Source organism: Gymnoscopelus braueri (genome assembly GCF_963280865.1).
Source record: "Gymnoscopelus braueri genome assembly, chromosome: 1".
Lineage (NCBI taxonomy): Eukaryota > Metazoa > Chordata > Actinopteri > Myctophiformes > Myctophidae > Gymnoscopelus > Gymnoscopelus braueri.
This window is the reverse complement of record NC_137603.1, coordinates 18,097,322-18,112,623: the sequence shown is the minus strand read 5'-3', so window position 1 is coordinate 18,112,623 and position 15,302 is coordinate 18,097,322. Positions and strand designations below refer to the sequence as shown.

At 38.9% G+C, this 15,302-nt stretch overlaps 1 protein-coding gene across 2 annotated transcripts in view; it reads left to right on the top strand.

Annotated features, from left to right (window-relative positions):
* cUnh15orf48 (chromosome Un C15orf48 homolog) overlaps window positions 1-12,812 on the top strand; it is a 70,028-nt gene extending 57,216 nt beyond the window's left edge. Inside the window, exons 1-5 of one of the 2 annotated variants that reach the window (XM_080424813.1) lie at window positions 8,994-9,064; window positions 9,183-9,246; window positions 9,964-10,052; window positions 10,373-10,433; window positions 10,698-12,811. In XM_080424813.1, the coding sequence (XP_080280939.1) occupies window positions 9,208-9,246; window positions 9,964-10,052; window positions 10,373-10,433; window positions 10,698-10,766 (258 nt within the window). In that variant the 5' untranslated portion in view covers window positions 8,994-9,064; window positions 9,183-9,207 and the 3' untranslated portion in view covers window positions 10,767-12,811. Of the gene's footprint in view, window positions 1-8,993; window positions 9,065-9,182; window positions 9,247-9,963; window positions 10,053-10,372; window positions 10,434-10,697 lie in introns of those variants that run through there. The other variant, XM_080424814.1, reaches the window with a different exon arrangement.
* Window positions 12,813-15,302: the final 2,490 nt, after the last annotated feature.

Below are 15,302 nucleotides of genomic sequence, written 5' to 3'. Positions count from 1 at the left end.
GTTTGAAGATGAGGTCCAGATAGAACAGAACATTGTGTCACTGTTTTGTCAGAGAGAACCTTGTTCTGTAATCCTCTAATTGCTCATGCTGTCTGACTATGGAAACATACAGAACACTTATTTAAAAGGGACAATCCATATCCCCCCCCAACGTGGCTGGTCATGGAGTCAAACTCGGCTGGACCTGTAACATTGAGTGCTTTAGCACACTCCCCTATTCTTTCCTCTACCTCTCCATACACTAAGAACGTTATTGTTAAAAAAATCTTTAAAAATCTGGCTCCAATTTAGACGCCACTTTGGTCTCAGATATTTACAGGTCCGTAGCTTTGTTCGAAGAACATTTCCCATATTTCCCAATCTACCTGATGACTCTGTTTTAGACACTTTTTTAACTCCGTTACCATCTTTGAAGGGTGCAATTTAATGTATTTATGATGAAATCTGTTGTCTACGGCCTGAGACCTTGAACTTTATTAAAGCTTGTTGGGAGGGGGACTTGGGGGAGGAAATAACTGATGAGGTTTGGGATGCCATTTTGCTACGGGTACATGGGTCCTCTATTTGTGCGAGGCATGCTCTCATTCAATGTAAACGTTTACACCGTATCTATTATACCAAGGCCCGGTTGTCAAGGATTTATGATACTGTATCTCCTGATTGTGATAGATGTCAACAATCTCCAGCAGACCTCATCCATATGTTCTGGCTTTGCCCATCTATACACAAATATTGGACAGAGGTCTTTCAGTCCATTTCAGGGATAGTGGGGAGAATGGTGGAGCCTACTCCTTTAGGTGCGCTGTTTGGGGTTTTCCCCTCACCGCCCTCGCTCTCTAAACTGGAAAAGGATGTTCTGGCCTTTGTTACTCTATTGGCTCGGAGACTCATTCTAATTAATTGGAAATCACCTACTTCCCCCTCTCACACTCATTGGATAAGAGACATCTTGTATTGTCTAAAACTAGAAAAGATAAGATTCTCATTGAATGGCTCCTCCAGTAGGTTTGGGAAGGTATGGGGTCCATTCTTTCAATTTGTCCGGAATTTGAATCCATCTCTGATCAGGGATACGGATATGTGAGGTCTGGTGGATCATTGATATGCTGGGTTTGCTGTGGCGGGGGTATTGTAGCGGATTTTAAAAAACGTGACATGGATATGTATTGTTTGACTGGTGTTTTTGTTTTGTTCTGGTTTTGTTTGTTTTTGTCTTGTTCGGTCTGTGCTTGTTTATATATATATAAATGTTTTTCTTTTTATATATGTATATATATTTTGTTTAAATTTGTGTCTTTAATTTTATGTCTTCATGTTTTGGGGTGATAATTCAATGTGTTTATTGAGCTTTTATATTTTATTGGTTGCTTTAAAAAGCTTTTCTGTACCTTATTATATGTCTTTAATGCTGAATCCTGCTGTGGAAAAACCCAATAAACAAAGTAAAAAAAAAAAAAAAAAGGGACAATCCATGGCACAAGAACACACCAATATTCAGAAATAGCATTTTGCTTATTATATTTCACACGCGTATTATCTTTTGTCAATAGCAACATGTGGCCTCAATATTATTCCAGGCATGAGCAATAAGGGACTTATGTCATCTCAAGAAGGTAAATCTGCCTGCTTCATGGTTTAATTTATTAATTAATTTTTTTCAGTTACGCAAGGCATACTTATTGAGTGCCCTAGAAGTATCAAAATAGCCACTTTCAACATCCCCAAAGGATTTTTTTTTTTTTTTAGAAAAGACTGCAAGAAGTATTGAATACTTATATGAGCATTACAATAATATTGATCATAGATTTTAAAGATCAGGGAAATATTTATATTATTTGTAATCACAACCATCAGATGGTTCACTATAAAATGATACAGATGTTATTTAGCACCAAGACAATGATGTAAACTTCATTTTATGCACTTATGAAAGGTTCGGGTTTTTATCCATGTTTTACTGCACATTTTGTTGTTGAATGATGATTCCACAATCCCCTTACAATCAATACAAAAAGGGAAAAAAATAAGAAAAAAAGCATTATGTCCTAGAATTACTGCAGCCAAACAATACTTGTAATTAAGGTGGAAACTCCACACATACTTGGTGTTAACAAATGGAGACTTTGCTTTCTCAGTGTTTTATGGTTAGAATTGTCAAATTGTCAAAGCAATCTATGAAAACGCTCACCAGTGCTGTGGAACAGGTTAAAATGCACTTACATTTGTGTTTTTGTCCGAAAATCGCAGATCTTTGTAATCATTGTTTCTAAAGTAATTATCCTGTTTTAAATCAATAAAGACATTTGTTGGGGGAAAAAAAGGAAAACAACAAACTTATTTAGTCTCCTTTGTCATGTAGTCAGCAAGAGTCATTTTTCAATAGAGTGTAATTTCTGTTGTATTTATAATGTAACCACATACTGGTGGGTGGGTTTACTGGGCGGGCTAGTGAAGGGATGGTATCCCATATGGTAGCCTATATGGCCTTCTTTGGATATGCAGGTATTGTATTCAGTGGAAAAGTACAGACATTTATTACTTAAAGGTAGGGTAAGTGATTTGCGTTGGTTAAAATAATTGTTAAATAGCTCTATATTCTGATAATACTCATTGCTATAGAGTGTTTGTTCAGTATTAGGAGTCTCCTTGTCTCTCCACCTCTTTATTAAACAGAAAATGCATTTTCGTTTCAGTTTCAGTTTCATTTCCAATTTTATCCAACCAGGACAGAGAACTCAATCAGGATACAGATTAAACAAGTGAAATTGGAAGTGATGACACTAAGAAATGAGCAGGCAAAATTGGAACTGGAACACTATACAAACTAGACGCGTCGCAATTCTGGGAAATTGCAAAGTGTGGTTGCGCCGATGCCGGTCGCCGCCGCCGGGACTTGAGGAATACGCTTGGAGGAATACCGTCGGAGGCCGCGCGACGTGCCATTCGAATTTGGTGCTGATTGGATCCTTGTTGTGATACATGGCGTTTTGATTTTAAGAAATAGGCCCCTCCCACTAAATAAATAGGCCCCTCCCACACATGTAGCAGGCCAATGACATCGTCCTGTAACTCCTGAGATCACCTGCTTTTCATTTTGAGAGGAGTGATCCCCCCAAAAATCATGTTTTTGCATCAAACGGTTACGTTTTGCGCAGTCGTGGCACCCCCTATGGATCAAAGTGGAAATGCTTTTGGTGATTTGTTGAGTAAACCACCCTCGACATGTGATTTAAATTTGGGATCGATTGGACGTTTTGTTCGTGATTTATGGCATTTTTGGTAAAACGGGCCCCTCCCACTAACTTTGGAAGCCAATTACGGACGAACGGTAAGGACTATCAAAATGCCGTTTGGATATATTTATCGCATGGGTCCATAGATGACCTGTACCGATTTGTGTGAGATTTGGACAAAATTTGTAGGAAAAGGAGCAAAAAGTGTGTTTTGAAGAAAATTCTAAATGGCGGAAAATCTATCCAGATGGGCGTGGCCTATATGGGGAGTTGCGTCATGACCCAAGGAATCCAGGGGAAAATATTTTTTGATTTTACGACCTACGGTTCAAGAGTTATAGGCCAAAACGTAAAGGGCACTGTTATAGCGCCACCATGTGGCCGATTAGTGTAATTATTTTTTCAATAATTTCGGACTAAACTATGAACCTCCCCTCCAAATGTGGTAACTCTAGCTCTTACGGTTTCTGAGAAAAAAATACTTGAATTTGAGTTTTTTCACTTTTCCATAAAAGCGGATGGGGAAATTTAATGCACTAATAAATCAATATGAATATTAAATGATGAATATTTAACCAATCTCTTAGCAAAATACAAGCGCACGATTCCAGGTCAAGACGGTCATTTTGACATATGGCACGACATTGGGGGATAAAAACTGTGGGAGGACTAGCAGCCCGAAGTATTGTTTATCCGGAAGATTAATAAAGCACATCCAGTACTATAGTCTGGTTGCCCTGTTAGGGCAACCACACTAATTAAGCTTAAAAATGGGTACTTTCTCCTGATTGGCTGAGATTTTGACACCTACCGAAAAAAGAAAATTCTGTTTATTAAAGAGCTGGAGAGACAGGGAGACATCTGTTACTGAACAAACACTAGCAATGATTACTATCAGAATATAGTGCTTTAACCTTTTAACAAAATACTTTTTGTTTTAAACAAAAAATATCACTTACCCTACCTTTAAGTAAAAGTATCAATACCACAATGTAGTAAATGTAAGTCCAGTTGAAAATAGCAGATCAACAAGCTCACAACGCGTGATGCGTTTTGAGCTTGTAGATGGGCTTTTTTCAAATAGCCAAAGTATATATAGGGCTGAAGTGGTTAATGTATGTTTTGTAATATTATTACAAATCTTCATAGTAACTAGAAACTCAAGTTTTGAAATGGTTGTAGTGGAGTAAAAGTACAATATTTGCCTATGAGATGTAGTGGAGTAGAAGTAAAAGTATTGCCAGTATTTCCACTGGTATGGCACCACACCACATTGCCTATACTTGTGCCACCGTTTCCAAGGACCTGGGCTTAGTTTAAAACTACATTTAAAAATACTGATTTACTTATAGTAGCCTACAGCAGGTTAACTCCTGTTTTTGAGCAAATCGTGCACTTTTTGTAAGAAGCGTGACATTTTCAGCATAATTAGTAAATAATATAAGATTAATTTTCAGAAGGGGAGGGAAGTCATATTTGACCTCTGAGGACCGTGAGAGGTCAAATCCAAAATGGCCGCTAGTCCAAGTTTGGAAGTATCATTTCCAACTAAATAGGGGATGCCTTTTCATTTGGTGATACTTTCGAGATCACCAGATTTCAAGGAAATGCATTTAGGTCAAGGTAAAAATGTGCCCCAAAGAATAGTGCAATGATTTCCTCAGAATCAACAAATGGCAGTGTAACAAACATGGGTGTTTTATATAGGCGACACATCTGAAGCGGTTTTGACAATTAATTAATTAACATTTCTCTATCAGAGGGCAAGGAACTTTATGCAACCAATGGAAGTGGAGTCGTCTGTTCTACTGATTCTCCTGCTGATTCAAACTTGGCCTGCCTTGCCCCATGTTCACAAGAGGAGGCTGACACTTGTCTGCTTCTGCATGTGGCAGATACTGTGCTAAAGGGGTGTAAGAAGGTGACCATACGTACTGTTCATACTGATGTGGTAGTACTGTCTTTGGCTTCATTCCGATGAGCTGTGGGTTGCCTTTGGTGTTTGATCAAGCTTTCGGTACATAGCTGTTGTAGCATGAAATGGTTGCCACAATGACTCCAACACAGTGTCTGACTCTCCCAGTCTTTCACGCTTTCACCGGGTGTGACACTGTATCTGCATTCGCTGGCAGAGGAAAGGAGACTGCCTGGGAAACTTGGAGGTCATTCCCAGAGGTGAATGAGGCTTTCAGTGAACTCCTACACATGCCAAGTTAGGTCAGTGAAGGATCAATGTTCCTGCTAGAGCGATTTGTGGTGCTCATGTATGACCGAACCAGTGAGTGCACGGAAGTGAATGATGCCAGGAAACAGCTCTTCACACAGAAGTCAAGAACACTAGAGAGCATTCCTCCAACCCAGGCAGCACTCAAGCAACACATCAAGCGCACTTGCTACCAGGCAAACTGTTGGAACCAGGTATTGGTACTGGAACCAGAGATGCCAGAGCCATCTGAATGGGGCTGGACAAAAGAAACAACTGGGTGGCAACCATTTTGGACCACTCTCTCTGAAGCATCCAAATCGTGCCATGAATTAATCCGCTGTCGCTGCACCAAAGGGTGTACTGGACGATGCAAGTGTGCCAAAGCTGCACTCAAATGTACTGCACTGTGCCTCTGTTCTGGAGACTGTTAAGTTGTTGTTTTTTTGTCTTGTTTTTCTCTTTCTGTACGCAAGATGTGACAATAAAGAAGCCTTGAACCTTGATTATTGTCATTTACTATTAATTTATTAATATAGACTACCACCATGGGTTTATTCTGTTTATTTGTTTTGTATTATTCACATTGTCACAAAATGGAAGAACAGTTTCACTATATTGCAGTATAACCCAGTGTCCAAGCTAAAATATACTTATTACTATGTAATTTGACCTTGACCTTGATTTAATGTATGTCCTTGGGTTCTGGCAATCTCCAAAGTATCATCAAATGAATGGGCAATCCCAACTTAGTTGGAAAGAACGCCTTAAATGTTTTCTTTTAAGTATTTAGACATTCAGACCCTGTAAACGGGCGGCCATCTTGGATTTGACCCCTCAGAGGTCAAATTTGACTTCCCTCCCCTTCTGAAAATTAATGTTATATTATTTACTAATTATGCTGAAAGTTTCAGCCTTCTTACAAAAAGTGCACGATCGTATTGCTATTCCGCTCTACTATTAGGAGTAAAGCACTCTTCTCTTTTCACTCAGTGCCCCCGTTGTATTACTAGATTAGGCCAGCAGAGGGTACTGTTCTACTGTTGGTCTATTCGGGCCATGGAAACATGGCTGCGCTGTTCCTCTGATCACATCAGCTGCAATGAGTTTGATCGAGCTTCACATCGTGCTCTTCTTAAGTGGCATCGATCAATTAGCACGATTCATCGGCTGGTCAACATGTACGTTAAGTTATGTGTGAACCATAAACATAATGGTTTGATAAACATGTATCTGTACACTCAGTCAACTTTTGGTGCTTGTTTTCAAATTTGAATGATTGTTTGAACCTCTACCCTGCATTTTTCACATCTGCCTTTTATAGGCCACAGTAATTTAGATATTACTCCTAGAGACTGAATTCCGAACATTGCTGGTTCACAATAACCTACCTGACCTTGTGGAGACCTGTGCTCCCAGGAGCATTTTTCTAGTTTAAACTGCTGTTTGTGTTATGAGTACATCCATACAGAAGAATATTGTGCCACTGCAAATAAAAGCATCAATCGGTAAGAATATTAGATCACCAAATGAATAGTTTGATGGGAAATATTCGGTGACACATTTGGATGGATTTTTTACCACACTCCTCAGGTGTGTGATTTTTAAAAATGTAATTGAAGTGAAATGTGTGTGTGACAACTGCAAGGCTTACTTGTTAAAGCAGTGGTTCTCAACCTTTTTGGGGCTAGTGAACCCCTATCCAATATCCAGGTCCCTTACACGCCCAATAAAGTTTCAGCTCTGAAAATGTGTGAAATGTATGTTTTACTTTCGGAAAGTAGGCTAATAATCAACTCCTAGGAGCACAGATCCCCGCCGGGCCGGATTGCCTATGCAGGGCCTGCTAAATTTTGAAGGCAGTCATAGGCAGTTGGAATGAATCTGCTAAATATGACTGATATATCTTTCTCACATGACTTCAGAGATAATATGTACCGATTTGTGTGAGTATTTTGGACAAGTAGTAGCAAAAGGTGTGATATGGCATAATATGTAGTCCAGCTCAAATAGACGGGACCTGTGGTGAGTTGCATCATGATCCAAGGAATCCAGATAAAACATAAATTTGATTGTACGACCTATGGTTCAAGAGTTATAGGCCAAAGCACGAATTGGCCTGTCATAGTACCACCATGAGGCCAATTTGAAAGAACTGGGGCAGAGGTTCTTCCAATTCGCCTACTGGGAGAGTGCATGCAAAGTTTCACACCGATGACCGTCCAGGGGTCCGACATCCCATTATTCTGACGTCCCAATAGTCCGACAAACATTAGGTTAGTGTGAGGTTAGGGTTAGGCTGAAAAAAAGGTTCACCACCTGGAAGAAGCCCTGAGGAGCATTTTACAGTTTCCAACATGAAGCATCAGGCGTCATTCACAGAGCTTTTTGAGAATTCCCAATTCATCCTCATCATAGTGCTGGCTGTTCCAAGTCTACCTAGACTCTCACCAAAGCCAACATGGTCTTTCGGCTTTCTGGATGTCCTACTTTGATATGACAGAGATCATGTCAGAGGTCAGTTGCAAATTTTGCAACAACTTTCCCGAATCATAATTAATTGTGTTTTTCAACTGATTGTCTCAAGTCAAGACCTTATGATCTCCTTCCCACTATGTATGTGGATATGGTATATGTATATCAAATTGCTGATCCCCATTTCCATTGAAATATGAATGGTTTATAAAACTTTGCTGCACCTTTAGTGTTCCCGTTCAAAAGTGACCACTGTTTTGGCTGAAATGAAAGGGCTATCCAGTAGATGGAAAACTCTCGCACATTCTCTCTCTCTCACCCCTCCTCCATCACTTTGTCTTCAGGCTGCTGGACAGCATGTGAATTCTCCTCAGTTTGGCAGGTTTGTGACTGAGTCTTCACCTTCACTTGTTGGAGGGCAGCTTCTGTGGTATTGTGTGCATCTGATCTGTGTCCTCAACCTCTCCACTGGCACATTATTTAGGGACAGCAATGTCCAGTAGTTTGTCTATGCAGTTAGGAAGTACGTTGATGTGTTATTCAGTGAGATGTAGTGATAGAGACGATCTGTCTGATTGCTCTTGTTGGCAAAAGGCAACAAGGCCTACCACCTAGAAACCCCTGCACAGTGCACATCTATTATTCTCTAAAACTGTGCATAGGTGGCTGCAAATTTCAGTGACCATGCCTGGGTAAAACATTCACATACCTGGCAGAAATAGTTGAGTTCAACAAACGTGACAATTCTACTTCTACATTCTTCCTTCAAATGAATACAAATGTATACGTAGGGATACTTTTAAAAAACTAACTAACTAACTCACTCACTAACCCCACCCCATCTCACTTTCTACGCCGATTACAATGATCGATAATGAAAGCAGTGCAACAGTACAGCACAGGTTGGTTATTTTATAAATGGGTATATTCTAAAATGGCCCACAAGATGGCAGTGCGCACTCAAGATATTGATTGTATGCAAAACTCAATCTAATCTAAAACTGGCCACAACTGATGGATTTCCAATACAGGAAGTAATGAGTGTGTGTGTACGTGCCTTACATCTCGTAAGCTCTAGTCTACTTTAGCTAGACTGACAGGATGCTGCAGTCAGAGACATCAAGGACTTCAAAGTTCAAACAGCTTCAAACAGGTGAAATTTGTTGCCACAGCTTGATGCCTCTGGTTTCAAGGATATACTTACTGCCTGTGCCTATTAACAATGTTAATTATTACTTGAAAACATAATTGAGTTTTTATTTTATGTCTAGGAGGTATCTAGGAGGACATTAAAATATGTCAGGATTTATCCAAATGCTGAGAAAGAGAAAAGAGGTGAGTGTTCACACTTTAAATAATATCCAAGTGTTGCAGTATTGAATAAATTGGATATCTGTGCCTGGACACTTGAAATTACTTATTGCAAGCAGTGGTGGAAAAAGTACTCAAATGTTTTACTTAAGTAAAAGTATCAATACTGCAATGTAGAAATACTCTGTTAGAAGTAAAAGTCCGGAATTCAAAATTAATTCAAAAGTATTGGTTACAAAATGTACTTAAAATACCAAAAGTAGAAAGTACTCATTATGCAGAATGGCCTGTTTCACAAGTTTTGTGTACTTTTACAAAAATAGCAGATCTACAAGCTCACTATGTGTTGCGATGCGAGGCTTTGGGAGCATGTAGATCGGCTATTTTCAAATGGCCGAAATGTATATAGGGCTGAAGTGGTCAATGTATGTTTTGTATTAAAATCAAAATCTACAAAGTAACTAGTAACTAAAGTTTTCTAATAATTGTAGTGGATTAAAAAGTATAATATTTGCCTCTAAGTGGCCTCTGAGGAGCATTTCTGCCTCTTTTCATGTAGTGGAGTAGAAGTAAAAGTACTGACATTTGCAAATACTCCAGTAAAGTAAAAAATACCTCAAAATTGTACAGTGCTTGAGTAAATGTTCTTAGTTACTTTCCACCACTGATTGCAAGACATACTTTATATTATATTTTATTATATTATCGTATTATATTGACAGTGTTGTTGATATATTCCAGTTGATCCCTCTGATTGGTTTCGTGGGAGCTGCTGGTGTAGGAGCTGCCACTGCTTCCATGTATTTCCTATTTACCAAACCTGATGTCATGTGAGTCTTTATGATCGTTTTTTTAAACGATTATCTTAATTTAATTTATAATAAAACATGTTTGCTGCTGTCATTTATCATCCTACTTTAATCTGACATATATATATAAGATTTATCTTCTTCCTGCTCCTTAAGATGTTTCTTCTTCCTGCTCCTTTTCATTTATGGAATATGTAAAAAAAAAAAAAAAAAAGTAAATTAATGTGATAATGTAAACCATAAAGAAATAAATAAAGATGAAATGAAATGAACATTATGTGCTGCCAAGCTCCTCTGTCTGTGAGTCTGACATGTATTTTTTTGTATTTTCTCTTCTCTAGTTTGAATAAGACCAAAAACCCAGAACCATGGGAGAGAATAGACCCATCAAAACCCCAAAAGGTGACCTACAACATTCCTATTATGTATTTATTTGTTATTCAGATTGCCAGTTCATCCTGACATTGACTTCTTAGTACACTGCTGCGGATCCCTGTTGAAAAGTGATTAGTTGGAGAGCTCTTTTTATCAATTTTGTCTTATGTATTACCTTGAAGCTACAGTGAGTGTACCCCCTATTCATCACTATAAAAGTACTACATCTTTGTGTATATTTTAATAGTTGACAATGGATCAAAGACTGCACTGATTTGATTTGATTTTCAGCTTATCACCATCAACCAAAAGTGGAAGCCAGTTGAGGAACTGGAATTGGTGAGAAACCTTACCAAGTAAAGGCTGGAATCTGTGCTGGAGAGATGCCGTCAATACTCCACCACCTGCACCCCCATCAGTCTGACGGAATCATTTCTGCACAGACTAGGCATTTTGTACAGTGTGCGGAAATGCTTCTGCCACACTGGTAGGGTATAGCCTGCTTTGCAGTGGCCCATTGACTCACACGTGTGTGCCCTGGGTTCCAGGATACCAGCAATATATTTTGCACACCCTCAGTATCCTTGCATGCATGTACAATACTTATGTTTGTTTGCATAGTGTGCGTTGCTAGGTATATTGCTTGACTTAGTGTTGCTTGCTGGATGCCCTCTTGGGGATAATAAAGTCTTATCTAAGCAAAAAATAATAAATTAGACCTCCTATCAGTATGAACATGATTCTGTGTAAAATAAATGCAGTAGTTACAATTATAAATTATTCATGTCAAATGTAGATTTTGTGGCCATTTTAGCGTTTCATAGCTAAGAAATTTAGTTTTTCTATTACAAACGTATTGCTGCTGCTACTTACAGTATGGACTACACTTTACTTTCTTGGCTACGTTAATGTCCTGAGGTGACCTTGTTGGGACAGCTAATGTCAATATGTATCCCCCCTTTGTCTCTCTTCTGTTTATTCTCTACAACCCAAACAAGTGTGATTTGTGAAGACAAGGCTAATATGTTGGGTTGGGTTGCATTCTATTCCCTGCCAACCTATGGTTAGTCATACACATAGGTACCATTCAAAGGAGCATGACCCTGTAATAATATCAACCTAAAAGATAATAAAGTACACACATATTTCGCCCACTTCTTTACACCATGTAAACCTGTGATGTGACAATAAAATTGATTCAGATATTTCAGAAATTCCGGAAGACCGTTTTGTCTTAACATTGAAGAACGCAATAAACAAGAGGAGCATTTAACCAGTGTTCATACTTTATTATGTTGCACCTGCACCTGGACACTGAATTGGAAGATCTAACTTAAAATACATTATCTGGACTAAATCCCAGCACCTGATGCCACGGACATTGTAGCACACTGGGACATTGGTTGTTGATGTCAAGTGTGTTCAAGCTGATTAGAAAATAATACTGCTCCCTTTAAGGATACTCCCCACTTCCATTGTGATAGGTTAGACATTAATCCTCCTATAATCTCAGTAAAAAGCAATAACTCCTGAAAGCAGTCCATCTGAAAATTGCTCATTGCTCAACACTATTGAACTGTCAATCTTCCTTTTTTTACAAAATGATTTGTGATTGAGAGTGGGCAAGATGAAGAGACATTCATTCACTATTACATTGGGTATTGTTAGTTCAGCTGTGGAGGTTACAGTTACAACTATGCCCCTACGGCTGTGGGTGAGACAGCATTTATGAAGGGTTTTTTTTTATTAGAAAATATATTTTAATGTATTTATTACGATGTTAAATGTTCAACTTGCTTATTATAAGGCTGATGCTGCTCAGCCCTCTTTATTTGCTGTTACAGGTAGTATTTATAATTTCTGTTTTACCAGAAGCTTAACACCAAGCTTTGGGTAATTTATAGTACCATTGAATAGTACAGATGACTTGTCTGAGGCAGCCATTACTTCAAACCATTTTTCTTTTTAAGTAATCAGAGATCATCTGTAAAATGTCCAGAGACGCTTGGCATAGGACCAAACCGGCAACCACCAATTGTGTGCAATTGAATGATTGCTATTAGGAAGGAAGAGGACTAGAGGAGAAAGGAATTTGTGTACATGACTGGGTCACACTCATATCAAGCTCACATCAGGTCAACAACACCCACATCCATGGCATGTGACTAGGAATTACAATAACTTTTTATTCATTCATTGTGCATGTACTGTAGAAGTATGGGACATTTTGCCAGAAAAATAAGAAAGCTGCAAGAACTGTCCTTTTGTGTTCACTCTTTAATGTTTTATGTTAGTAAATCCCCCTGGCTCTGATGTTGTTATATATTGATGTATTAATAACTTCTTTGTTTGTGTATGTTGTTTGTGTTTGTCTTTTATTGAATTGTATGTCATGATTGTTATAAATAAAGATTTGTGAGAAAAAAAAGAGTAGAAGTATGGGTAGGAAACCCCCATGTTGATATTGGAGGAACACCACATGGCTGGAGATGATTTGTTATTCATGTAAACATTTGTGTGATGGTTGTGCAGTTATGGCTGGTAATGACTCTCCTTCAAGTTGTACTAGTCTCCTAAAATATTCTTACCGTATAGTTATCATCATCACTGCACATTAGTTCCAAATATTACTAGCAACAGACACGGTCCAGTGGTGGTCACGACTCAAGTGTCTTATGGTGCTCCAAAGTAAAACAGGACCATCAGGCGGATGCTATAAACCAGATGTTTTCAACTGGTGGTCCATGGACCACTGGTGGAGTAATGTATAAAGTGAAGATTTTGTTTTTGTTCATCATTTAATTTTGTTTTATTTTGGAAAAACTTAGTAATTTAGTATGTGTGAGGACAGTGGAATTAAAAACATTATCAGTGGTCATTGGAAGAGGCTTGTGATTCAATTCTCAAAATATTTCAAGCTTACTACAGAAGAGGATCAGCTCATTGGGCCTCATTCAGCAACCGTTCTTAAGAGGAAATTTCTTCTTAGACCCAAGAAGTTTAAGAAGTTACAATAATATTTTTTATCAATTCTTTAGAGCAGTAGTTCTCAAAGTGTGGTCTGGGGACCCCAGGGGTCTTTGAGGGAGTTCCAGGGGGTCCACAGCAAACAAGGAACAATTTAATACTTTAACCCCATGTTATACTTTGTTTTAAAATAGCCGATCTACAAGCTCACAACGGCAGAAAATATTTTCAGATGGGGTCCTTGACATACACAACAATCTAACCCAAACAGACCCGGTTGAGTTGAAGCCCAAGCCCCATAGATCCCTTATCAGACAGCGTCACACTGATAATAACCATTATGCCCACGCAGGCCGGCACCAAATGAACCCCACCACTCATAAGATGCAATGGAAAAGTGGTCACTGCACCGACGTGTAAAAATGCATCCTATCAAACTTTCAGATGCTGTTTTTCTCCCAGTGTGGAGGAAGAATGCTTAGGATTTTTACTGTGATCTCTTTCTCTTGGAATATATAATCCTTGCTTTCTGTTGTGTGTAAAAAAACAATAGGAATTCAAAGCAATTTTCAAAATAATTTGCTGTTCACTTCACAAGTACCTCTACAGAACTATTGTTTTTTGTTTGGAGTCTGGTGTTCCACCATCTTTAGACTTTAGTTTAGGTATTCTTTACTTCATTCTCTCAACTTTATTTCTGTGTGTGATTTCCTATGAGCAGCAATCACACACAGGGGTGACTGCAGGCAGGGCCATGCAGTCATGCCTTGTATGGGGATTGGTGGGGCGGCTCCCTATGGTAATTGGGATGCTAATTAGGATATGTGGGGCTTCTACCTATAATTCAGATTAACTGGCACACCCTTTCAAATTACGAGGATTGGGATTCATCATTATAAGAACATATTTCTGCCTTTTAAGAACATTTCATGAATCTGAGTCGACTTCACATAGTAATTCACTTAGGAAGAAATGTAAGAGGAGACATTAGGAACTTATTGCTGAATGGGGCCCATTGTTCACAGACTCTTTCAAGAGACACATGTATGAAACACAGTCCCTTGTGAAGTTCTGGATGAGTTTTCAGAAATTAAAAGCTAAATGTAATTTACCTTTTGTAACAATGTATCTCTGTGAGAGTGGTATTGCCACACTGGCATACCTGAAGAATATTAGTATTATATAACAGTATTATGTACAGGGCCAGGTTGGAGCCAGAAAATGACATAAGACTCTGTCCCTGACCACCACTATAGCCAAGAAAAGACAGACATGGATCACCTGTAATCATGCCATGGACTACTACTTGAGAAGCAGTGCACTAAATGACCTGGTGACCTAAGACGACAAGTCAATGAAGTTAGTTACTGGTAAGTCTGAGGTCAAGAAATTCCACAGAAAAGGAAGTTAGAATCTCACAAGAAGGGAAAGCGTCATCAATATAGGAAATGTGGCAATTTAATGGCATGTGTTTGCTCAGTCATAAATGTTACAAATCAGTATAGTATCAGTTAACATGTTTAATATGGAAGGTTGGATAAAGTAAGAGGAATAGATCAGTGGTTGGTTCTCAACCTTTTTTGAGCTCTGGACCACTAGCATATTTCAAGCAATCTTCAAGGGCCATCCCAACCCACCTTTAACTAATCTTAGCCCACATATCCCCACCCAACACAACAGTGGTCCCCAGGTTGATTCTTAGTCAGGGGTGGTGGTTCACAATCAGTTGAAAACCCCTGCTATAAACCCTTGGCGCTCTTCATGCAAACTAAGGAGATGGTTGGCACTCGCTAGGTGCCTTTAACCTCACCCAATGGTTGCCTGGAAACCAGGGCACTCCCTGTGTTTGTCTAATGTTCTCATTATCAACTGGAAACCTTTTTATATCTGGGAGCAGTGAGCACTGCCTGCAGTCTTTGCCAAATCCAC